The sequence below is a fragment of the Homalodisca vitripennis genome, chromosome 6 (assembly GCF_021130785.1).
Source record: "Homalodisca vitripennis isolate AUS2020 chromosome 6, UT_GWSS_2.1, whole genome shotgun sequence".
Lineage (NCBI taxonomy): Eukaryota > Metazoa > Arthropoda > Insecta > Hemiptera > Cicadellidae > Homalodisca > Homalodisca vitripennis.
In genome coordinates, this window is record NC_060212.1 from 107461699 (window position 1) to 107488557 (window position 26859).

At 34.7% G+C, this 26859-nt stretch overlaps 1 protein-coding gene across 1 annotated transcript; it reads left to right on the plus strand.

Annotated features, from left to right (window-relative positions):
• Positions 1 to 2781: 2781 nt before the first annotated feature.
• On the plus strand, positions 2782 to 26291 carry LOC124364696 (loricrin-like). Its single transcript, XM_046820375.1, has 7 exons — positions 2782 to 9527; positions 9784 to 15611; positions 15866 to 16253; positions 18000 to 18062; positions 21059 to 21522; positions 21975 to 22766; positions 26266 to 26291. Exons 2-5 carry the CDS (start codon positions 15303 to 15305, stop codon positions 21151 to 21153), a joined length of 855 nt encoding a protein of 284 aa, XP_046676331.1. The 5' UTR covers positions 2782 to 9527; positions 9784 to 15302; the 3' UTR covers positions 21154 to 21522; positions 21975 to 22766; positions 26266 to 26291.
• The last annotated feature ends 568 nt before the right edge of the window (positions 26292 to 26859 follow it).

Consider the following 26859-nt stretch of genomic DNA (forward strand, 5'->3'; position numbering starts at 1 on the left):
GATATCACACCGCGATTTGTGGAGTTCCTGCCGTACCTACTTTATATTGAGCTTACTACACGAGGAATTTAGAAAACGATGGGGCCGATAATCGAGGTAGAAATATCGGAGGTAAATGATTTATTCACAAGACTTATATAATAGAGGTATAAAATATAAGCACATGTTTATATAAATATCAGAATAGAAATGTTTGGTAATAATATTAAAACTACCAATAAAAAGATTTTAAAGTGTATATATATATATATTTGAGAATAATCAATGGAAAAATTATTGTGGAACTTGCATCTCGTTGTTTGTTTATTAGGTGTGGAGGTTGTAGTGTGATTTAAATGAACTGTCTGATACTGCGAGATTCATATGTATGTGCCCAAGTGATTTGAAATTCATATGACACTGCAAGTTTTAATTAACGGGTACGGAGATTCTTGTATCGTGCTTGTCGGAGCCCAAAATAATCAGTTGTCATGGAATTGAGAAGGGTGCCAGCTATATAGAAAGAGGTACAATTTAATAATCGTACTATAAATTATTTGTTAGCTATACAGTACTTACAATTAATTCTTGTTTAACCTTTCATTTGCAAAAAGTTTTTGTTTGTTGTGTGTCTTGGTTTGTTACTTGTCAGGATTGGATATATTACTGCCAACTGCGAAGGTATGGGGAGTCACGACTGAAGGGAGTTCTTACTGTACTTTCTTTACTCCAGCCTATTACGTGAGGAATTAAGAAAAGTGTGGGATCTTGTAAGCAAAGTAGTATTACTGGAGGTAAATTATTTGTCACTAAACTTCTACATATATATCGCAGAATATAGAAGTATAAAATATTTGCACGTCACAGGTTCAGATAAAAGTTTTAAAAATTAAACATTAAAACTACCACTACATTTATTTTAAAGCGCTGTTTATTATGACCTTAATCAATGGATAATTTGAATTGGAATTGGCATCTCTCTCTTTGTTTCTTAGGAGTGAAGGGTTTATAGTATGGTTAAACGGCTGTGGGAGTCATAAGTATTGGCCCCAGTGACTGTGTAAATCGAGTGGCAAGTCCTTAACGGCATATGTGGATAAGGGGATACTTGATCAGTGGTTATATGAACTCTGCAATTAAACGATATCACGAAATCCTGGAGATAACTGCTTCATATATTAAATGAGGTAAATTACAGTTGAGACAATAATAGAATTGAAAGTTTTACATAGTTAAAAATCCTTATTATTAGTCTTTGAAAAATTCTTTATTAGTCAGTATTTATTTAATATACAGTATTATTTAAATTCATCAACTTACGTCTGAAGTAAAAAATGTAAATTTTTGTTGTTGGTTGTGTGTCTTCTTTTGTTTTTTGTCAAGATTTGGAGTACTAGTGCATTAATTACCTGGTCACTCGAAACAACGAGATTCCCAGTCTGTGATTGAGCCAACACGTGATGGATTAAGATATGAATCTGAAGTCATTTGAGGCAGCAGTGAGTTACTCGTAAGCAATTTGTGGTTCAGCCGACAACTTGTTGTTTTAAGATTTATACAGAGCCTTCCAAGAGATGATGATAAACAATGATAATAATTAATTTCACGTAATTCATACATATATGATAAAAAATAATATAATTGGTATACTTCAAGGACATTATTCTGTAAAAGGCAATAGCATTATATGTTTAAAGAGTAGTATTTGTATTTTATAATATATAAAAGTTTTGATTAAAAATGAAATAACTGGTTCATAAGAAAGAATATAGCTTAAACACTCTTCATGAGTCTATGGAATTATAATATTGTTAGAATATTTGTGTTGTTTCTTATTCTTAGGACGATGGAAGATAAAGCAGACTTTGATTTTAATCCTGTAGAAACGTATTGCATTATCAACTTGAGGACTGTGGTTATGAATGTAAAGGCTTGGCAAGTGAACTTTGCGAATGAACATTATCTCGTTGAAGTGTGTTGATCAGGTTTCCAACTAAAACCGTGAGTCTTTTAATGACATATTCTAAAATTTACTTTTTGAGTGTTTTAGTGTTTGCTGTAGCAATAAGTACAATATCATGGTAAAGAGCATTAATGTTGTATTAACCAGTTTAAGTAATTAGTTATTTGATTTTGTGCATAACAACTATTTGAAAAATAGAATGATTTAATCCTTTTAGGTGTCTGAAGTGTGAATTATTCTAATATCATTTAACAATCAAAGTCATATAAATGCTTTTGATTGGTATTTTAGTACTTGCAATGTGGACAAACTGCCTAAATAGTTTCAAAGAGAATTGATAAAATTGAATAAAATTTATTGAAATGAATAGCTCTATTTCTTAATTAATCAGTTTTTAATATGTTTTGAATATTTTATTTGTATTAGTTTCCTTAGGGAAAATATGTGTGTGAAGTATGGTTTTAGAAGCGGTGCCTAATCCGGTTGAAAAATATGAGTTTGAGGCAGTGAGTTACTCGTTAAGCAATTTGTGATTCGGCCGACAACTTGTAGTAAGATTTATACAGAGCCTTCTAAGAGATGATGATAAACAATGGTAATAAGTCATTTCACGTAATTCATATAAAAAATAATATAATTGGTATACTTGAAGGACATTATTTTGTAAAAGGTAATAAAGAATAAAGAATGATTTATTTTCTCATTTTCTTACAGGCTACATACATACATCAATACATAACGGTAAATTAATATAATGGAGTTATAATTTCCTAAATCTTGCCAGGTCTGACTGCACCATTACAAAAGACGGGAAATAAAAAATTACTTCTTCAAAATACCTATAAACTAAATTTATAATTAAAATATAACCTACATCTAAATGTACTCTACATATAATAGTATTATATGTTTGAAGAGTTGCATTCGTTTTTTGTAATATATAAAAGTTTTGATTACAAATGAAATAACAGGTTAATATGAAGGAATACAGCTTAACAAGTCTTTATAAGTGTAAGGAATTGTAATGTTTTTAGAAGTGTTGTGTTGTTTGTTATCCTTATGCCGATGGAAGATAATACAGACTTTGATTTTAATCCTGTAAAAACGTATTGCAGGAGTTCGTCGTTGGTGAGTTACTTGTTAACCACTTTGTGATATTTACTCTATCCTAAACTCTAGTCATGCATTAGTGTAGTCATTTTCCGATGAAGAGATCAGATTGTAGATCTCGAAACATAGTGTTACTGATTGTATTGTATGACTGAACAGTGGCTAATGTCAGGAATATTCCTGATCCTTTCACAATCCTTCCATTGACAAACACAAGCTTCAAACAAAGTATATCTGCTTCTTTTCCCAGTTTAGTTTTTGTTACATTCAAGGTATGTAAAATTTTAATTCATAGTTGGTAACATACTTAGTGGGTTTGATTAATCTCAAGCACAATGTGTATAGAATAAAGTTTGTGTCTGTTTCTGTTAAAAATGTTTACAGTTTAATTTGTAATATTGCAGCATTTATGATTAATTAATTCACAAGTATATATACTAGCCATTCCCCATCCATGGACATTGGAAGGATGAAGTATAATCATGTTATGTGTGGAATAGCTGATTATGCTAGCATGTCCAACCTTTGACCTCAACTGGCTTATGGTAGGGGTTTAATTAGGATAATATTTTTAATAAATGTTTACTTTTTTAAATTTACATATTTTTGATAAATAAGGTTTTTAGGTTCTATTGGAATTGTAATTAAGGAATATGTGCATACGGTATATATAACTAAACAAGAGATGGACACATAAATTGTTCAGGTTCTTTTTAACAGGACTAAAAATTCAAGATCAGTGAAATCTAGAAACACATTTTCAACTAAACAATTTTTCAAGGCTATACCTGAATACAGATGTCTAACGTAAAACAAAAGTGTTTCAATGGTAAATAAAGAAAGTGTACTTGAATTAACAGCTACATGTAACACGGGAATACGGAAGTAGTAACCAAAAGATTTAACATTATTTATAATGAAAAAAGTTTTTTATGTTTAATAGAACCGCAAATGTATCTAAGATGAGTAGAGTGTTGTTTCAATAATATTTTTTGAAGTTGAATTAAAATAGAAACAAAATGTAATTTTACACATAATAAGTTTAGACATGTTAATCATAATTTTTGGAACTAAAAAAAATAACAGCAAAATTCAGCTTGTCTTTCCGCCTATGGTTTTTCACAAACCATACTATTTAATACGTAGAATATTTACAAAATTTGTCAGAAGTTTGCAACCAAAGATTTAATGTCACAATTTATTTTTTACATAAGACTGAACTAAAAAGATTCTGTATTTGTCCATATCCAAGCCAAAACCTTTTGAATGTAAAGTAACTATTTTCAAGGTATGTAAATTGAAATGAGGAATACCTCTGATATAAATACCTGTACTACATATTTTATTCTTTATTCCTTAATTGTATCATTACATTTTGTATAGTTCTAAGATGTGCCACTTAGCTGGTCTAAACTGCTGTATTGTAAACTTTTTGTTTTAGCACTGTTCATGCCCTAGAGGAATGTGTGTTCTTATATATTCAAAGTACATTATCTTATTTCCATCGCTTTAGTCCATAAAGCAAGTTTAAAATATATATGTAAATAGATGTTATTGACTTTTTCAATTATTTCCACTCTATGACGTGCAATTTGAGAGAAATACTGTTTTTTAACTCTTCATTTGCTACTGTGTTTCATTATATCACTCAAAATGTAAGAGAGAAAAAACAATATCATTCACATATATTACAAGTTTTTAGCTAAAATCCTGTTGAAACTTTTTGTGTTAAAAATAAACCAAATTTCTTTTATTCTTCTTTCTACCACTTACCAGTATACCACATACTGATTTCAGTTAAAATGATGTCAGAAATGTAATCGATTGAAGAAAAAAATTGGGCAATATAGAATTATGGTAAAATGTGCACTTGCTAGCTAGTTGAAATTAATTTACGCCCACCACCCCCAATTTATTGTTGTTACCAGTTACTTTAAGCATTTTGTAAGATAAAACATCTAGCTTTCATCAAGAATTGTAATATAGCAATTTTTTTTAGCTCTCTCGCAGTTGTATTGATGTGTACACTAAACCTGTTTGACTTATTGTTGATAGATTGTATCCTCACCTTATATTTGCAACACGTAGTGGTCAGAATGTGGTTTTCATTATTGTAATTGTAAATTTGTACCCATATTGTTTAAGTTGCCTGTAGCGTGAACAAAATAAATTGCAAGTGAACAAGATGAATGCAATGCAGGATATGTTGTAAATTCTATTTATTGCTTGAAGGCAGGCACTAAATGTAAAGCTTGTACAAAATTAACTTCTTCATCTGCTCTGTTTGTAGCTATAAAAACTTTCTGGAGAAAGGATTTAAATTTCTGTTTTATTTGTACATGTTGATTGGTTTCTAATTTTTTGTTTGTGGAAATCAATAAATCTCGACTATTGTTGATGTTCTAACTGCAGCACTGGTATTTGTAGTGAGCATTATATTGTGTTTATCGCTGTAATTGTGCTTAAACGGAAGCAACTAACTTAATTTAATGAGAATTTACCTCTGCCACATAGGCTAATGCATAGGAAGAAAAGCACAGACTGGTTGTGGGCTTCCGACTTAATCACAGTTTGACACTTGGCAAGCTTCTTGTTGCTAAGGCCACTTGCAATAGAAATATGGTTGATGTTATGCTAATATCTGTTGTGTATCGTCATAATCGTGTAGTTCCATAGATGGATTTGTCACTTGTAACTTTTGCCTAATTTTGAATTTAGTTTGTCCAAGTAGTCTTTAAGAGTCATATTTTTAGGATATCTAGTGTGTTGATCTGTTGTGTTACAAAACAAAATATTTTTCTCGTGCTGTGATATTTAACTTATGGTTTTGTTGATCAGCCCAATTGTGTTTGCAAATAAAATAAAACATTAGTATCCACAGTGTAACCTGGCTTAAATGTAACAAATTAAAATTGTAGAAGTGGTAGGAAGAATCAGGCATGTTGCTGAATGCATTGGTTTGAAAATTATTTTATTATGAATAGATGGTTGTGTTCCCTAATGTCTATTTTAGAAGCTTGTTATGTGGCCATCATCTTTGTTTATTTCTTTCAAGTCTTCTGTTTCAAGTAAAGCATTTGACTCAGTAGTATGGCAAGGAAAAAATTTCTTTCGCACGTTATAATCTAACTAATAATAAGATTATATTAATTATTCTAGTCTGTTCAAACATGGCGTACTTCCAAATAACAATATATTATTACTAATAATTCTCTAGTCCATCTAGCATTATGGGTTTGTTCTTATTTAACTAGAACTGAGCTTTTATAGATTTGGCATTGCAAGACGCTACATGGAGACGCTTTATAGCTTGAAATTTATATATAAAGACCGATTTCTGCAATTAGAAATAGATGACAGATTGTTCTATGGGAAGGAGCTTCGTGTGGCTTTTCTTTTCACTGTACGATTTGTAAATTAAACTGTAACCAAGTTCTTCATTGTGGGAAATTGTAAATGCATATTCAACTGTCGTATGTAACTAAGCCCTCTTGGAGTATCTTGAATATTTCACAGATGCATGGCATGTTAAAAAAACTATTAATTGCTGTTGTCTTTATAAAATTGTAAAAATTGTTTTGCTTGATTGTTACTTCTTTTAAAATATAAATTGTAATGCTCAAAGCACAAAAGTTGTATGCACAGTCTAGTATATTCTAGGAGTAGAATTTGCATTTACTGAAATCGTTCAAAATGAAAGGATCAAAGCACTTGTCATATTCCAAAACAGGAAACTAATATTTATCGTTTAACTTTAAATTGTTACGAGCAGTCGGTGAGTATTACTTGATGACGCTTGATGAAGGCATTCACTACAATTTGTTAAACTATTATATTAAGAAAATGATTGTGTTCTCAAGTAATGAAACTCGCTTTGTATGTTATTATTATATTTATTATAACAATGATTTTAATACACTAAAACGGGAACTTGGGTGTACACTGAATATTTTAATATTGATTGTATACTGGTCATTTTACATAAATGGAACTTAAGATATCAATTTACTACAGTGTGTTCCATTTATATAAAACATAACAAGTAATTTTATATTGTCATGTCCAGACAGTGATCGTGTTACAAACGACAATAAAAAGTAAAGTATTTACAATTTGTGACATTGTTATGTCCAGACAAAGTTACTGTTACCGAACATGGAAAAGGTGCTTACTGCAATATATAAAAAGTTTTGTCCAGGCAGTCTTAAGAATTGTGTTAAAGTGTTTACTAATGTGTATGTACAGGTAATAGTTGTGTTCTCAGCAATGGAAATTGTATTTATTACCATTTTGTTGCATGGGTATTTTTATACAACAAACATTAAGGTATACACTTCAATAAATTGCATTGAATTGTTGTTATTGTGGTACGTCCAGGTGGTGTTCCACTTCCCCAACAGACAAAGGTTACAATTACCCAACAAATTTTGTCCAGGCCATGATTATACTTTTGATTATGGTGTTTAATTATTTACTTTAATTACTTATGTTGATATGTACAGGTAATGATTAGGGTTCAAGCAGTGAAAAAATATATTACTGCAGTTTTTCACATGAGTATGTCCAGGCAATGGTCATTGTCGTCAAATGCTGAAAAGTTAGCTGCTACATACGAAAATATAGCTTAGTCCCGACAACCAGTACATATGTTTGACAACAATGGAAATAACTACTTACTGTAATAATTGTAACTTTGTTATGTCCAGGCAATGATGATCTTCCAACAGAGGAAATTAAATATTTTCTATGGGTTAAACCTTTTGTTATGTCAAAAAAGATTTATGTGAACTCCGGCAATGGCAAGTGAGTTACTTTCTACAACCGATGTTGATGGTCTATACAGGCAGTGAAGTATTCAATACAATTTTGTTACATTATTATGTCCAGGTAATGTTGCAGTTTTCCCGATAATAGGTGAAAGTTACTTGCTAATTTTATCAAAGCGTTTTTTCTAGGAAATGACCATGTTTCTAACATTAATGGTATGATAAAACACATTTTCACCAGGTGGTCTACGTGTTCTTCAACAATGTTTAGGTTTGCATATTGGTGTTTCATTAATAGTATGTACAGCAATAGTTATTGGATTTCCTAACAATGACAATGTTGGTAGCCTACATACTTCAACCGTTAACATTCTCAGTCCAGACAGTAATTCGTTTTCCCATTAATGGTAATCATTACAGTAAGTAACATTGTTTTAAATTTAATTCAGTTTGACATGTTATGTCTAGGCAGTGGACTCCCAACAAGGAAAATTAATGTGTTAAATTATTTTATTATGTCAAAGCAACATTCCTGTTCCCCAACAAAGGAAAATGAGGAAGCCTACTTAATACAATTCATGGCAGTGGTTTAAGCAGGCAGTGACTGTTTTCATTAACAAATTAAGGCACTTGTTACAGTATGTTACATTGTTATGTCTAGGTAAGGATGGTTTTCTCCAAAGATTGAAAATCATGTACTCTTTCAGTTTCTCTTTGTTATGCACAGGCATTTACGTACTTCAACAGTGGACATAGTATAGTACCATAGTGTCACATCGGTAGTATCTACATGAAGTATTAGTCTTTCTCAACATGGGAGCCTAAGTACTGACTACAATTTGTTACGTTATGTTCAGACAATGCTCCTGATCCTCCATCAATGGAAAACAAGAGACTTTTTAAAATTTGTTGCAATGTTTAGTCCACGCAGTGATCATTCGCAATTAGTTATTTACTAAAATTTTTCACTTAAATATTACCACAATGAACATGATCCCAACTATGTAAACTAATGTATTTACTACATTTTGTGTCATTATCATTTTCAGGCAATGAGAATGGTACTCCCGTAATAATAATAATCTATTTACTGTAATTTGACAACACTGTTATGTCCAGGTGATCAGAGTTTACAACTATGAAAAGTAAAGAAATTACTATAATTTAACAGATTGTTATGTCTAGGTATTGTATGTTCCTCGAAAATTGAAATTAAGTTGTTTAGTTAAAATTGACAATAGTATTATATCCAGACAGTGATTACGAATCAACAATAAAAGGAAAGTGTCTACCACACAATTTGTAATATGTTTACAACCAGTTGGTGTTTCGTCCAGGCGACATATGATCTACTTATCAATGAAAAGTAAGAGATTTCTTTTAATAATTTGACACATTGCTATTTACAGGCATTGATCAGGGCCCACAACAATAAGTAAGATACAACAACTTGACAAAACCATTACGTCCAGGTGATCATCATGATTCAGAACCACGAAAAGGAAAGTAATTACAATATTTTGTCTCATTGTTATGTCTAGGTCAGTATTTCTACCTCGACAATGGAAAGTATGGAGTTTGCTTTTATTTGACAACAGTATGTATGATGTCCAGGCAATGTATTATGGTCTCAAGGTAAAGCAAGTAAAATGTTAACCGGAATGTTGTATCCAGTCAATGTTTGTGTCCTCTCAACAATGTCAAACAAGGTATTTATTACAATTTGTACACTGCTATTCTATTTGTAACTTATAGTATTCTTCAGCAGCTGCCGTGAGGTATTTCCTACAAATGACTCGCATGTGAATGTTCTAGAGCAATGATTATTACCAACAGTGAAAAGTCCAGTATTTATTACAATTAATCAACATTGTTATTTTGAGACAATGGTCATGGTCCACAACTATGAAATGTAAGATATTTACTACAATTCATTATTTTGTGTCGTCAACAATGTCAAACAAGGTATTTATTACAATTTGTACACTGCTATTGACAAACTTATAGTATTCTTCAGCAGCTGCCGTGAGGTATTTCCTACAAATGACTCGCATGTGAATGTTCTAGAGCAATGATTATTACCAACAGTGAAAAGTCCAGTATTTATTACAATTAATCAACATTGTTATTTTGAGACAATGGTCATGGTCCACAACTATGAAATGTAAGATATTTACTACAATTCATTATTTTGTGTCGAGGCAATGATCTTCATCACTTGTCAACGGGAAGTAAGGTATTTACTGCAGTGTTACATCATTGTTATATTTAGGCAATGGTCATGGTCCACTACAATGAAATGTAAGATATTTATTATAATTCATAATTGTGAGTACAAGCAGTGATCTTGATGCCTTGTCGACGGAAAGTAAGGTATTTACTGCAGTGTTACATCATTGTTATATTTAGGCAATGGTCATGGTCCACAACTACGAAATGTAAGATATTTATTATAATTCATAATTAATAGAGGAAAATGTCACTTAGCCTAGTTTTCCTCTGAGCCCCTCAATTGTGAGTACAAGCAAAGATCTTGATCCCTTGTCGACGGAAAGTAAGGTATTTACTGCAGTTTTATATAATTGTTATGTTATGGCAGTGGTTATGGTCTGCAACTAAAATGTAAGATATTTATTATAATTCAATAATTGTGAGTACAAGCAATGATCTCTTGATCCCTTGTCGACGGAAAGTAAGGTATTTACTGCAGTTTTATATCATTGTTATGTTATGGCAGTGGTTATGGTCTGCAACTAAAATGTAAGATATTTATTATAATTCAATAATTGTGAGTACAAGCAATGATCTCTTGGTCACTTGTCGACGGAAAGTAAGGTATTTACTGCAGTTTTATATCATTGTTATGTTATGGCAGTGGTTATGGTCTGCAACTAAAATGTAAGATATTTATTATAATTCAATAATTGTGAGTACAGGCAATGATCTCTTGATCCCTTGTCGATGGAAAGTACTGTAAGGTATTTTCTGCAGTTTTATGTATTTGTTGTGTTATGGCAGAGGTTATGGTCTGCAACTAAAATGTATGATATTTATTATAATTCAATAATATTGAGTAGAGGCAATGATCTCTTGATACCTTGTCGACGGTAAGTAAGGTATTACTGCATTGTTACATAATTGTTATATTTAGGCAATGGTCAGGATCCACAGCTATGAAATGTAAGATATTTACTATAATCCATCATTGTGTGTTCAGACAATGATCTTGATCCGTTGTCAACGGGAAGTAAGGTATTTACTACAGTTTTACATCATTGTTATATTAAGCAATGGTCATAGTCCACACCTATGATATTTATTATAATTCATCATTGTGATGTCGTCCAGGCAATGATTTTGGTTTCTGTCAAGTAAGATAGTTTATTATAATTTTTGCATATGTTTGTGAAATATTAGCACAATTATGTGTGGGCTTCTGAATTTAGATGCTGTGTTATACGTCCCTAGTGTTCCGCAAATGTTATTTTGTATTTTTTTTGTGTGTTGATATATATAAATTTAAATACACAATTGTGACGCCTGAAATGTTGTATTTTGAGTTTATTGCTTGAATTGTCCTTAAAAGTACATTAATGGAATTTACATTGTATTCGGTTATTCAGAGAGAACAACCTCATTCCTGCTCTAGCATTAATTTTGTCCTTTGTTTTGTAGCCCAGATGTGAAGGATGTGCGTAATAGTACTTACCCAATTAAATTAAAATATTTAATCAACAGCCTGAAGTGTAACTAGTTAAAAATTACCCATTATTTGTTCTACAGCAAGAACGTTCCTGTTACATGCCCTGTATATGTTGAATTTGTCCAAGTATTTTTCCTTCTTAACTATTAGCATAGTCATAGTGGAATGGTCTGCTGCACTTGTTGGTTTTTGCCTTTAGGTATTTTCAAAATTGGTTGATATTACGTAATGTTAACACATAAGACCTATTTTAGCATTTTGGTGTAACCTTTATTAGATTAAACTAAAAGTGGTGCTTTTTCTCTGTGGCATGGCAAAATCACATATGGAAATACACTGCAGCTTGAGTTCTCTCAGCAACATATCAGTAATGCACTAGATATTGTTATCAGCAGTAATAAAATATCCTTAATAATCTTACACTGTTATTCTTTTCTTAACTTATTGGTGTCCATTTTTTCCAAGTAACTTATATTATGCTTATTTCAATACTATGTATACAGTTTTTAATTGAACTCACCTAAATGAATTGCCTTAGTTATTTGTTAAAGTATTTTACTAATGGTAATTTGGTATTTGGTGTGATTTTTCATGGGTACAGACCTTTTATAGCTTCAACACATAAGAGGTATGATTTTTATGATTGTCCTAAACAGTATGTGCAGGAAATGACTTTGCTCCATAATGGTTGATTCACTGCAATTTATCGTGTTCACTCATGTATTATCTCTGTTTACCAAAATTGTTAATTTAGTTGCTTGTATACTGGCTAGTTAATTACAGATAGTGTATTGTGTGTATAGCAAGTCACCATATTGCCCACTAATGAATGATTATTTCATATAAATTGTCACTTTGATACATTGACCAAAAAACATTACTTTTTGCAGCAATTTTTTCCTACAGTAATTCATATCTGGTTATGTGTTATTTTGTATATGTGTTATGCATGTAATTATGGCAACCACACTTAGTTTTATATTGAGTCATGTTTGAGCTAGGTCTTTGTTTAGGCACTTTAAATGTAAACTGTTGTCAAACAGTATTTGCCAACAAAACAAAAGCATCATTGTTTTGGAAGAATAAAAAAGTTGAACTAGAAAGCCATTTTAAATTGACACACGTTCTCTTGTACATTAGAGCTATTCTAGAAGTATGTTTGCCTGCTTATTGTTGTTGACGATATTTACAATTCTTGAGACAATATCAACATTATTTACTGAGCAATACTAACAGAATGCATCACACCACATGTTGCGCAACCACAAGTTGTTAACTGCACATTATATTGTGGAATAAAAAAATAAGGTTTTAGAGGATTTTTTGACTTGGTAAATGCTCCTTTATTGTTTAGAGGCTTTCAATGTCATTCTTAAAGAGCTATGAAGGATGTGTACTTATATAGTTCTTGGCTTCTTGGAACGTCATTTACATTTGTAACTGCTTCAGTGTACCAGAGTTTGCAATGGTTGATAAGAAGTGTATAAATGTTTCAGTAACTGTGGTGGAGTTATTGTAGAAGTGTTATTATAGCACTAATATGTTGAATAAATTGTAAATCTTAATAGGAATTAATTATAGGTGTGTGTATTGGATTGAGTTTTATTGTAAAAAGCTGCTCTACTTTGGATGCAATGCTTGCGTGGGTCACTTTATAAAAAAAAAAAAAAAAAAAAAAAAAAAAAAAAAAAAAAAAAAAAAAAAAAAAAAAAAAAAAAAAAAAAAAAAAAAAAAAGAAAGGTACAAGCAAATTAATATGGATGTGGAGTTTTTTGTTGTGCTATAGAAAGGCATCAATAAATTAATTGTAGAATCTTTAAACGAATGTTGGTATTAATCATTTTTTATTTGGTTTTATAGATGGTTATGGCATTTGTAACGTTGCTTTTTGCTTGAACTACCACTTAAGTCAGTACTTGTGGGATATCCAGTGTATTCAAGTTACTCAAAAAGTAAATAACACTTCTGCTGCATTCTGTCACTATGCATTTTTAATTTTACTTATACTCTATAGTCCAATTGTAAAGGATGTGCTTGAGGGTAGTTCACACCTATCAAATTAACATATCTTTGTAACTAGGCTGCGATGTACTATTCATTATTTTTATAGTTAATGTTACATGTATCTTCTGTACATGTCTTATTTCCTAGAAGTGTTCCACACTTGCTTATCTCTGCTGTTCCAACTAAAAGCACTGGAGTAGAACTGAAAGTAACTGAAGCACATGTACATGTTTCTCCTGTTTAGAAGCTTCTGTCTTTTCTTTATTTTTATTGGTGTTTTATAAGTCCCTATTTTCGTAACTATGGTGTTTGTTACAGTAATTCCCGTAGAAACTGTAGCAGGGCTTGAGAAACAAATTATGAGTAATATCATAGTAAATGCATTGTATGTGATACTGAATAGTTAGTATAAAATGTATTCTTGTACTGATATTGCCCACAGTTTGTTTATGTGATAAATTGCAAAACCTTATCATCTTTTTAGTCTAACTAAAAGTAATGCTTTGCTTAGTAATGGCATGCTGTTACTATGTTAAAACCTATTTGGATGTTAAAATAGCGTGACTTGTGTTTTCTGCATAGTAAATGTAGCCTGACGTAAATGAAGGATGTCCATTATGACTGACTTCTCAAATTGGTATAAGCATGAAATTATTATTCTTAAAAAAACAGCTATAAACTTCTGCTTTACAAACTATTATTTACAGACAATGACTAAATTATCAGCAATATACCATAAGGAAATTACTACTAATGCTCATGTTCTTTGTATGGGCAATATTTTAGTTTTATACCAATGTAAATGAATATATTACTAACAACTATTTGAGTACTGGCATTGTTGGCATTTTCAACAATAAGATTAACGTCTTTAAAAACTTAACCACAAATGTGTTTTGTTCATTTAGACAGTATTTTCAGGCACCAGAGTTTCCAATCGTAAAAACAAGGTATTTACTACCATTTCTCTCAAGCAGTTTTGTTGGTTTAAAGTGGTAATGCTTTAGTTTTACAATACTGTAAACTAATATTTGACTACGGCTGTAACCGTGTTTCCAGCCTACTACTATTTCTCACTGGAATCTTTGTGATTTGTGTAGAAAAGTTTGCGTTCTTCAACAATCTCAACTTCAATATTAACAACCATTTGACAAGAATTTAAAGTGGTGTTCTCAGGTAATTTAACACTATTTCTCCAATTGTCTGTGTAAGCAATGTTTGTTTTTCTCAACATAAGGAAACAAGTTAATCACTTAAATTTCTTTATTTGTGTCAGCAAAACTTGCTCTGTTATAACAGACACTAAGTTAATAACTTCCATTAGTATTTGTACAGACAATGATTGTGTTCTCAAACATTTGAAATAACATTTACTTTGATTTGTACATGTAACGCTTGTATTCCCAGAAGTGGAAATAACAGTAGCCATGACTCATTTAATAAGTTATTTACTATTGATAATGTAAATGTCCTCAACAACAAAGAACTGATTTATTTAGTACTGTTTTTCATGTACAATTTTGGTGGTCTCAACGGCCCAATACTGATATATTATTTGTATCTCTAGCAATAGGGTAGAATATTAATTACTGTTTTCTTACTAACTACTTTGGGTTGTTTGTACCAACTATCTGTACCAAGGTATAAAATTCTACATGGTTTACTAGCATGTAAAAACGACATTTTGTGTCCTCCAGCAATATTAACAGCGGCCCAGGTTTGATAGCATAACTGCATTACACAGACAGAGATTTCAGAGGACAGACGTCAGAGTTGGATGTCTATTCTGTATTGGGCGGGTTGCGAGATTCCGTTAACAGACACAACACATCTTAAAGTGAGTACATCTGTACCACGGTGTGTGGACATAGTCGGAACTGCGGCGGACGGTCATCGGCGGGACTGCGGCGGACGGTCAACGGCGGGACTGCGGCGGACGGTCATCGGCGGAACTACGGTTGGCGGTCAACGGCGGGACTGCGGCGGACGGTCATCGGCGGAACTGCGGTTGGCGGTCAACGGCGGGACTGCGGCGGACGGTCATCGGCGGAACTGCGGTTGGCGGTCAACGGCGGGACTGCGGCGGACGGTCATCGGCGGGAACTGCGGTTGGCGGTCAACGGCGGGACTGCGGCGGACGGTCAACGGCGGGACTGCGGCGGACGGTCAACGGCGGGGACTGCGGCGGACGGTCAACGGCGGGGACTGCGGCGGCGGTCAACGGCGGGACTGCGGCTGGCGGTCAACGGCGGGACTGCGGCGGACGGTCATCGGCGGACGGCGGAACTGCGGTTGGCGGTCAACGGCGGGACTGCGGCGGACGGTCAACGGCGGGACTGCGGCGGACGGTCAACGGCGGGACTGCGGCTGGCGGTCAACGGCGGGACTGCGGCTGGCGGTCAACGGCGGGACTGCGGCTGGCGGTCAACGGCGGGACTGCGGCTGGCGGTCAACGGCGGGACTGCGGCTGGCGGTCAACGGCGGGACTGCGGTTGGCGGTCAACGGCGGGACTGCGGCTGGCGGTCAACGGCGGGACTGCGGCTGGCGGTCAACGGCGGGACTGCGGTTGGCGGTCAACGGCGGGACTGCGGTTGGCGTTCAACGGCGGGACTGCGGTGACGGTCAACGGCGAGACTGCGGCGGACGGTCATCGGCGGGACTGCGGCTGGTGGACATGTAGCATCAAGCGGATGAGCTTCAAGAGTACCCAGTGTTCAAACTATAAAGGTACATGTTATAAATATTTCTATAATAAAATAATATTTAGTGAATAGTCAATTAATTATGGCGGAGACAAAATACATGTGTATAGCAAACGTCAAAATATGTTAAAATTTGGATCTACATACCACATCAAGCTCTCATTCAGACATACATTTGACCACTCATTCCACATTCATCCATCACCAATACTTCCCACTTGAGAGTCAGCCTTGTTATTGTGTGGTCTCCCAGTAATACTCCATACATAACATTAGAAAGTGCATTTGACGCTAAACAGCGTTTCAAACTAGTTGTTGTAGAGGCGTTTCTCAATTCATTAGGCAATCTGTTAATAAAATGAACCCCCTGCTTGTTAAGGCAAGTGTTCATAAACCACTGTCCTGTGTCTCTTAGTTCAATAATTGTCACTGCCTCTAGTCCCAAACGAATGAATATCTCTGCCCGTATTCAAGGCACATTTAGACACACAATACAACGTTGTTTCCAAAATGTAGAGGCTAGGCAGAGTTAACAGTTGGCCCCTTTTGAAAGTTAACCTGCACGCCTCTCTAAACTTCAGTTTTGCAATGGTGCAGATCGCTTGCTTCTGTAATTTAAACACTCTTGAAAATTGATAACTTGCACAGGCACGCCACACAACCAATCCGTAAGTGAGGTGGGGATAAATCAAGCAATAATACACAGTTATCAGAACTTGACTTAGGCAGTATTTGGCTAGAGACATCAAAACATAAATGCCTGAGGCTAATTTTGAGCAAATGTGATTGATGTGAACATTCCATGTCAAACCTTGATCAAGGTAAACTCCAAGGAATTTCGACGAATAGACTTCTTCTAGTATTGTACCCACTAACGTTAAGCTACGTCCATACTCGAAGTCTACTAAGTTAAAGTGAAATTCAAAACGTTAGATTTAGGAGAATTTGTCTTTAGATTGAGGGTATGGAAGTGTTTGGCAAAATTGTTCATTGAAATAAATGCTTTTTGTTCCAAATCTGATTTCGAAGATTCGTTGAAACAAAGAGTCGTATCATCAGTATACTACACAATTTTCCCATGTGGCAGTGATGATTTTATGTAATTGGCGTAAAACAGGAAAAGAATTAGACTGAGAATGGATCCTTGAGGGACTCCATAACTCATATTCGTAGAATTTGAAACATGATTAGAAATTTGGACAACTTGACTTCTTTGATTTAGGAATGGACTAAGCCATGTGAGAGACCACCTCGAATACCATGAGATTCCATTCTGTCAAGCAGTGTAATATGGTCAACACAATTGAACGCTCTAGATAAATTGAGAAACACACTTAAAGTGTGATTACGAGTTTTCAATCCCTCTACAATCATATCGACAGGACCCACAATTGTATCTATTATCAATTTGCCCTTACTGATGCCAAATTGGTCATTTGAGAGCTGATTGTGTTTGTTCAAAAATTGAACCATTCTCACTAAAAACAACTTTTCAAATATTTTGCTTAAAATAGGTAAATAAGACAGGCCGATAATAGGTGTTACTTTTGACATCTTCAGGAGTGAAGGAAAAACTCCCAATTGTAATGTGGAATTTATTAATGCGGTCAAAAGCCTCACAATATGCTGCGAACATTTCTTTATGAGCCACCTTGACATTGAATTAAGATTGTTTTTTTTTTTTTTTTTTTTTTTTTTTTTTTTTTTTTTTTTTTTTTTTTTTTTTTTTGAGCTGCTGAATAATACTGACAAGCTCTTTCTTGTTGACCAGTGCCAGGCCCAAAGAGGCTGATGGAATTTGTCTTCCCATGGAGTTTGCTTGAGGAGCTGATAGGTGAGGGACTTGGCCACAAGCCACAGTTGCAAAAAACCTGTTAAACTCATTATTCACCTCAGTTTCATCATCTACAAGCCGATCCCCAAATTTGATCTGTGCTATTTTTGGATTTTATTTATTGTTCATGATTCACCCAAATGTTTTTGGAATATATAATCACTTTTTATATGCTTTTGCTGCTTGGATCACCTTTCTATAAATTGTATTATATTTCTGGAAAAATTGCCATTGTGAGTTTGTTTATAAATTTTGGAGTAAAACAAGTTTTTCCCTCGAGATCAGAATTCCTTTAGTGATCCACTTGTTTGTCATTTTTTTGCAAATTGTGATAGTTCTTTTTGGACAACATAGATCTAAATAAAAGTTTAAATAACTGTTAAAGGTTTCAAACTGTAGCTCAACTGGTTTGGATAAATTTAGAAAGTCCTACTTTTCATTTAAAAGGAAAGAGTTGAGGAGAGCGAGATTTTCTGGCCCTATGTCTTACGGTTTTGGAAATTTTAGCTCCCATATAAATTTTGTTCCACTAATTACGGCCTCTTGGCCATAGTGGTCAGAAATCGCTTTATTTACCACAGACACTGCGACATTATGGTGGTTGGGGTCTTAACTACTAACTCGATGTCAAATGACCTAACTAAATCAGCTAATCGTTTTGTGGTTTGCTGGTTATTGTCCAAGAAGTTAACATTGAAAGCTCCCATCAGGACGTAGTCAAGGTGATGGTTCATCTAGTCTGTTGGTAAGGATTCTAATTTTGCAAAAAAAATTTTGTTTCTACTGGGAGACCTGTAGATGCAAATGTCAATTAATTTTGAAGTTTGATTCCGACTGCTTCAAAGTGTTTATCGTCTGTTTCTTGAATTGGAAAAATTTTTTTAACAAAAAATTTAAGTATTTATTACCAAAAATCGGCAACATTTTGTGAAATATATAAATGATCATTTGCTGTTGATTATTTACAGGGATGCTACAGGTCAGGGAAATCAGGGAAGTCAGGGAAAAGTCAGGGAAAAAAAACAGGACTGGAAATCAGGGAAAAGTCAGGGAATCCGGTCTCAAGTCAGGGAAAAGTCAGGGAATTTTGACGTAGGTCAGGGAAAAATATAAAATCCCTTTACACAAATAAACTTACTGCCGCCGCGATCATTTAATCAGTTCATTTAAGGCAATCTTTTTGTACGTTTTAAACTGTGTTCACTTTATTTTTTGCTTTTTTATATTTGCCACCCTGTTAGCCTCAACACCGCTTTTTTTCCACCCATTAATTGCCAAAAACCCTGGGGATTGCGTCGAAAAAAGTCAGGGAAAAATGAAAAATTTGGTCGGAAATCAGGGAAAAGTCAGGGAATTTCATTATTGGACTCCTGTAGCAACCCTGATTTAAAATAAATATATGTTTTAAAATTCATGTCAAAGTCTAATATATATATATATATATATATATATATATATATATATATATAGTATTTAGTTTATAAATAAAATCAACTATTGAAATATTCCTTCCTGCACATATAATAATCCAATAGAGTATGAGAATATTTCCATACATTAAAGGCTTATTTGTTTCCATCAGTGTATGAAATAATCATAAGAGTTTAAATTTTTAATTCAAAGTTATGCATGTTTGCATTGGTTTGATGTCCTGATAAGTTAATATTGTATTATTTTTATGCTTACAGCTCTGCATTTTAGTACAGAAGTACATCATTGCCACTTACAATATGCCATATCTTTTACCATACGGGTAGTGCTATACCATCTTAATATTTAAATTATATAATTAATAACTATTATTAAAAAGTTGTTAGCTTTGTTTGAGAAGAACAAGATCATCAAAGACAGATTGTAACTAACTGTAAATAAAATATATTAGTTGTTTGTAAACCACTATAAAATACAATGATGCCAAAAATACTCGGCTACTTATAAAGGGATTTGCAAAGATTCAAGTAATATCAATAATCAAAAAATTACAGATGAAACTATCAACATCTTATTTCTATATAGTACATTATAACATTAGATGCCAGAGTATGTGCCTTATAACTCTAAGTAAAGTAGATACATGCTTATAGAATCCTTGCATATTCTAAAATTTTGGATAAAACCATATAAAACTACACCTAACAATTATGTAAAGCAGGGCTGCCCAACCTACGGCCCGCGGGCCGTATCCGGCCCGCGAGTCAGTTTTATGTGGCCCGCCTTGTTGCCAAAACAACCAAATTTGTTTACAAGCATTTGAAATAATAAATAAATACAAATTTTGAGAACCAAGCAGTCCAGCCGATTTCACGTAGAACGAGCCGTATTCATTTGGTGGAGTATGAGTGTTGAAAGAAGTAAAGTAGTTGCAGACAGATTTCACTGACTACGGTGGTGGCTGCCGGCTGGCGAATAGAGCGCGCGTAAAGCACGGCACAGCGCGCGGTGCGGCGACGTAACACCTACCCAACTCAAGGTCACCACTCGCCACGTAATTTGTATGTCCTAGTATCCTAGTAGGATTAATTAAAATCAATGTATTCAATTTATTGGTGACTTTTATTGTTCCCTCAAAATTAGAGCAAACATCCAAAAGTCTGGGTTTATATTTATTTCTACTAAAAGAACCTAAAAACATAATATATTATAAACCTTTACCTAACAACTAATAAATAATAAGAAATTACAATAATCAGGAAACAAGGGCCAAATAACCTTAAAACTCATATTTTGCACAAGATTTCTGGAACAAACCCCGGGCAATACGTTTTGTTTGGGGTTCCAAATCCCCTGGGATGTTGGCCCGCCTGGCCATAAAGGCTTTAAAATGTGGCCCTTGGGTAAAAAAGGTTGGGCACCCCTGATGTAAAGTATTAAAATTAAAGGTTATTGATATTGATTTGTGATTATTTCCGGTAGCTTTTTCTTGGTTCAGCTCTTGACTGTCAAGTTTGTACACCATTTAATGGTTGTTTCTAATTAATTTGTTTCTTTCATTATAGATATTCCACGGGACCATTGTGCACAGATAATAGGACCTAAGGGCAGATTACGAAACTTTGAATGGGGAGCGAACAATCATCAGGCAGGCAACTGAACTATGTGACTGCGGGATTTAGGTGACCACATTGAAGGGCGGATTTCATGACTACACAGATATCGGACTGTTCCATAGTCGCTGGGTTGCAAGAAAACAATTGTTGTACTTCTGGACATAGGGACATACATTGGGACTGGCGGTTGGACTAGATATTCCTGCCAACGGACATTGGGACTGGCGATCGAACTAGGTACTCCTATCAACGGACGTTGGGACTGGCGATCGGACAAGGTATTCCTTCCAATGGCCGTTGGGATTAGTGGTCGAACTAGGTATTCCTGCCACGGACATTAGGACTACTTCGGGCAAACATTTAGCATCAAGCGCACGAACTTCAATTAATTGTCAAATTTAAAAATTATAAAGGTACATCATTAAATAAGTACATTTATATTTATTTTTGTTTTTCAGAACATAGTACGTATTGTGTAAAAAATTCAAAATATTGGTTAATTTTACCATTGATTTATAAAAAAACCGAGATTTTACTTATCTAAAAGATAAAAGTTTATTCTGTTTTTCAATTAGTATTATGAATTTTCATATTCCATATGTTACATTGGATATATGTTATTTTATAACTGAATAAATTATACTAAAATTATACCAACACGATTTTGGTACTACCATATAATAAGAAAGTAATGTAACAAATAACTTACCAGGCAGTTGGAAAATAATTGTTGATTGAAGTTTCAGGTAAATGGCAATAATCTAAAATGTCCAAGTCATGACAAAAGTGTTTTATTTGATAAATAATAATAGTTTCAAAATATTTATCGATTAGTAGTGCATTTCATCTATATTAATTATTTCAGACGCGGACTGAGGTGGACAGATTCTGGAATTTCGGAATTGTAGCGGACGAACGTAGAAACTGCGGGGACTTCGTCTGGGCGACTGTATGACTAAGGAGGGCATGATGTGGCGACTATTGACGCACCTATTGATCGCAACCGAAGGATGTCAGGACCGCGTCTAATGGGCATCTGGTAGACTGCGTGACCAGCGTGCGCTCTTAATGTTAGGCACATTGGATTTCAGACTTAAAGGCAGTACTGCTGGACTAGTAAGGCATATAGTGGGACTTCGCCGGGTTAAATACAGATATTCAGCAGGCTGACTGTAGGACTATGGTGGACTGCGGCGGACTCACGTTGGAATTACTATGGATGGACTGGGTCGGACTGACATCGGGACTGCGGAGGATAGATGTTGGGATATTGGCAGGCAGACCGAGACTTCGGCGGCAAGATGTTGGACTCGGCTGGCTTACAGCTGCTGGACTCGGCTGGCGTGCAGCTGCTGGACTTGGCTGGCTTACAGCTGCTGGACTTGGCTGGCTTACAGCTGCTGGACTCAGCTGGCTTACAGTTGCTGGACTTGGCTGGCATACTGTTTGTAGACATTGAAGGGTGGATTTCGGGATAACAGCCGATAGACTTCAGACCGTTTCACACCCACTGTGCCACGGTGGAAGGCAAACTTTCGGATTACGGCAGGCAATTGGCGGAACTGGGTTGGTCCATAATCAGAACTGTGGTTGGCAGAGATGTATCATCAAGCTGATGAGCTTCAAGAATACTCGATGTTCAAACTACATGTAATAGGTAAATTGATATTTAGGTATTCGTTATTCAGAATCAACTCAATCATTGTTAAAATAACATTTATAAATAAAAGTGTTTTTTATTATTTTATCTTTAGCAATCTGAAGCAATACATCTCATTGCTAGCATTACAATAAATATAAATTTTTTCTTTCAAAAGAAATTGTTTTAGTTTGTTGTTATTGGTGAAATCTTTGACACTGATTGAGGTCCATGCCATCCATATCTGCAGTATTGCACAATGGACATGCATAGTGGTGATTTAGTGGAGACTGTTAATTTTGGCCCATGACCATTCTGAAGTTGACCTCGGTCATCGCGATGCAGGTCTCCCTGAACAGGTTGCATAAGAAGTAGTTCTTACTTAAATTAAATTGAAACTATATCTATTAATGGAAATTTTATCAGTAAAAAATACGAACCTGAAAATCACTAGAGTGATTTGTCGTTTTTCAGTCTCCTTTTTAATCAAACTGTTGCTATCGACAATCAGATTTAAGTAGGACAAATTGTATATCAGAATTTTTGGGATGTTTCACAGGTTAATTTGAAGTAATGTTTAAGTACGCACTGAAATTATAAAGTTTAAATACAAAATGGTTTGCCGTTTCTGCTCACTCACTTTAACAGAATGCAAAATAACTACATTTTGTCTTTTACTTTTGACGTAAGAAATTTTTTTTGGGTAAAAGGTTCACTACATCACTGCGCTCAGAATTATTTCATGAACCAAAGCATCAGTTTCAAAATCTATGTATTACTCTTTGTTCAGAAGAAAGACATCCATTTCAAACACGGTTTGCGGCATTTCTGTAATGTCAAATGACTACTTTTTGACTAGTCTAATTTTTTTTATTTTAGGGTTGTGACCTTATCAAGTGAATTCAAACTTTTCATCATTAAATTTGGCAAGTGTTATGTAATAGTAAATGTTTTGAAATAAAATAACCATATTGAAAATGTTAGCAAATATTTGAATGTGAATAGTTCTTTCTAAAAACACCAAATTTTACTATTTTTCTAAAATATTAAACAGGTAAAAAGTGGAATTTTCATGTTTAATATAAAATAACCTTTTCAGAAATACTTTGGAAAAAACAAAGCTCTTCTATTTTTTATACAGCTGGATTTAGAATTTTTTACGAATGCTGGAAAAATCCTAAATTAATATACAAAAATAGATAAAATTGCAAATAAATCAGGGTGGCCACCCAACCGTGAATTTAGCGGACCGGAAATAAGCCGGGAACTTGTCTGAGAACCGGGAAAATTTCAAAAATAATTTTTCCATCTCGAAGAACCTTCAAATCAAGACGTAATTTGACAGCTTCTTGAATCAGGTTCGTTGAATAATATAATGTTTGATAATGGGTGCAGTCTGGATTTTTTAGTACACCAGAATATTAGTTGGATTTATACAAAGATTCATAAGATACCTTTTGGAGAAGAAAGTGGTGGGTTAGTTAAAACAAGTAACGCAGAGAAGGGGGCGTTTGCGTCCAGTTGCGCAACAATGACAGACTAAGCTGAGGGTTAAGCGGCAGGAGAAACACTTAATGTTAGAATTGGTGGGGGATAAGCGCCATTGTGTTGTAATGCCCTGCTGATCATGGCTAGTGTCGAGTGTTCCCATATGTACAACACAAACAAACGATAAGTCCCCGTCCAATCTAGCGCTCACCGCTCGTATCGCGGCCGAGACCTCGGTTGGTCTATGAACGATTTCTCCTCACACGTTCAAGATTTTCATCAAATTACATAGGTTAAAACAAAGGAAGTGATTTTATGTTTTGATATCACGGTCACATCCAAATCACGACTGAACTGCGTTTACACCGGCAAAAAATGGCTCAAGTTTTGTGTCCAACTAAACATCGCTAGTCTAAACGGGCCCAAGAGCTCTCGTAGGCGCTGCCGCAACCAGTGCCGGAAAGTTGGTTACAAGAACTGGAGAACAGTGTCGGCTATTAAAATTTCAATTGTAAACATTGCCGAGACATCACTGTCATGTGTAAACAGACTTCGTCTTGACTCCCAGTACGACCAACGATACAACTGTAGCAAGTGCTTGCGACAGTTCTCGTGAGTAAAATTACTTTATTGTTCACATTATGCTACAGTAGTTGTGCAAATTCTCTCGCAACTTTTATTTGCCACTGTAAACGAAACTTAATGTTGTTGCCAGTCTACAAACGGCAGACGACCAGCCGATCGAATCAGCCACGCTCATCAGTTTTCGTCGTCAGACCGGCATTGGTTGGACGACGGCTGGAAATCCAGTCAGTTATCCGGTCAACTATTTACCGGAACGATTTCTACGCACACGTGACGATCTTTGGGACGATTCGAACTGTTCAAACCGAATAGCCCAACGTGCATGAGGTCTTGTTGTTTCGTAGTCCTTGTCTGTAGTCTAACTGACTGAGTCTGCACTATCCGTGGACAAAAACGATAGGCAGTGGGCCTACTTAAATTACCGATTGGCGAAACATGATTGTCTAATTCTTTGTGTATAAAACTATTTAGAAATATATAGCGACGGAATAACGTAATTTATAAATAATAATATAATTGAAGTTCGTTTTTTCTGTGTCTACGAGTATATTATTCAACGCTTGCGTATCTGCTGTTCTATGCGCGGACTTTGCTCTTCGATAGTAAACAGACGATCGCTATTTCGTATTTTATCAGTACATCCTACTTGCGTGTAGTTGTAAATAAATATATTCTCTATAAATATACATCCATACATTTTTACGTAAATGTAATATATTCAAGAAGCTCATTTTATAACCTACCATTTCTGTGACTTAAAAAGATAAAATTACTTGGAATTTTAAATATATTCATTTCCCTGAATCTCTGCAAATTCCTTACAGAGTAACATGGTATTCAAGTTATTAGGTTTACACAAAGTTATGTCGACACATCGAAGGACACAGAGATAAAAACTAAGGAGCTTAAAATAGGTGATAGCGATCAATCGTCACCGCATATTTCTCGCATATCGCTAGCGACGAAATGCTAGAGGACATTGTGGCATTTCTTGAAAATACTAGTGGCAATAAAATGTCATCGTTGCACTTGGCGTAAGGGTTAAATACAGTACTACATTTGTCTTATTTGGTTTGAAAATAGACTAGATAATCAGAAAATTTTCGACCGGGAATTTGAAAAAGGTTTTAAGTGGCCATCCTGTAAATGTTCTTTGCAATGTACTGACAAAAAAATTTATATTAGTACATACTTTACTTCAATAACAAAAATTCTACTCAAGTTTGAATAACGCTGTGGATAACTAGCAAAGTAGTGCCCCATATCACAGGAATTTAAACAGCCAAATCTAGGGTTAATCCATGATTTCTACACAATGATTTACATACTATTCATACAAATGTATACACACATCCACATATAAATATACGTTCCTAAAAACATGAACTTAAAATTTTACCATTTTCAAATTGTTAAATTTTAGTTGCGATGTTTTTTTTGGCAGAAGGACGTTAAGACTTCAAAGACGGACTGTGTGACTACTGTATACGGTAGTCGGATTGAGAGTAGATTATCGTCAGGCGAACAGGGACAACAGCTGGTGAACGTAGGAACTACGATGGGTGGACATCAGGACTTCAGCTGTCGGGCTGCTGGACTTCGGCGTGCAAGCATCGTGTCGAGAACGGGTCATTGCCAGGCGGATGGCTTAACTTCAGCGTTGGTCTGCAGAACTCTGACGGGTGCGTTACTGGACAATAAAGGTTGGACTAGGATTCTTGCCAACAGATCTTTTTCTACTTTATTTCTAAATTCAGTGCTACTCATCAAGTCCAGTGTGTCACAGAAGTGTTTCCCACTTCGCCTAAATTAATTGTTTTAGACACACTACGAGACAGAGACGGAAAAACGTCGAGTTCAGAACAGTTTTTCTTCAGACGGCATGAAACTTCAATTGCAGTACATTGGTAGTGAACAGCTTCTAAAGGCAGCTGTGGAACAACCACGGGATGTATTTGGCAATTTTATCGGGTGGACTGCGAGACCGGTTTGCGGACTGCAGGATTGTAGCTTACAAACCGATGGCGCGCGGACTGCG

What these genes read in the sequence shown, in the direction of transcription:
- LOC124364696 (XM_046820375.1), top strand. Translation starts at nt 15,303, where the DNA reads ATGTCTATTCTGTATTGGGCGGGTTGCGAGATTCCGTTAACAGACACA. An exon ending in CCAGTGTTCAAACTATAAAG is followed by an intron (nt 16,254 to 17,999) that starts GTACATGTTATA and finishes CTTGTTGACCAG; the next exon opens with TGCCAGGCCCAAAGAGGCTG. An exon ending in TTTGCTTGAGGAGCTGATAG is followed by an intron (nt 18,063 to 21,058) that starts GTGAGGGACTTG and finishes CTTTCATTATAG; the next exon opens with ATATTCCACGGGACCATTGT.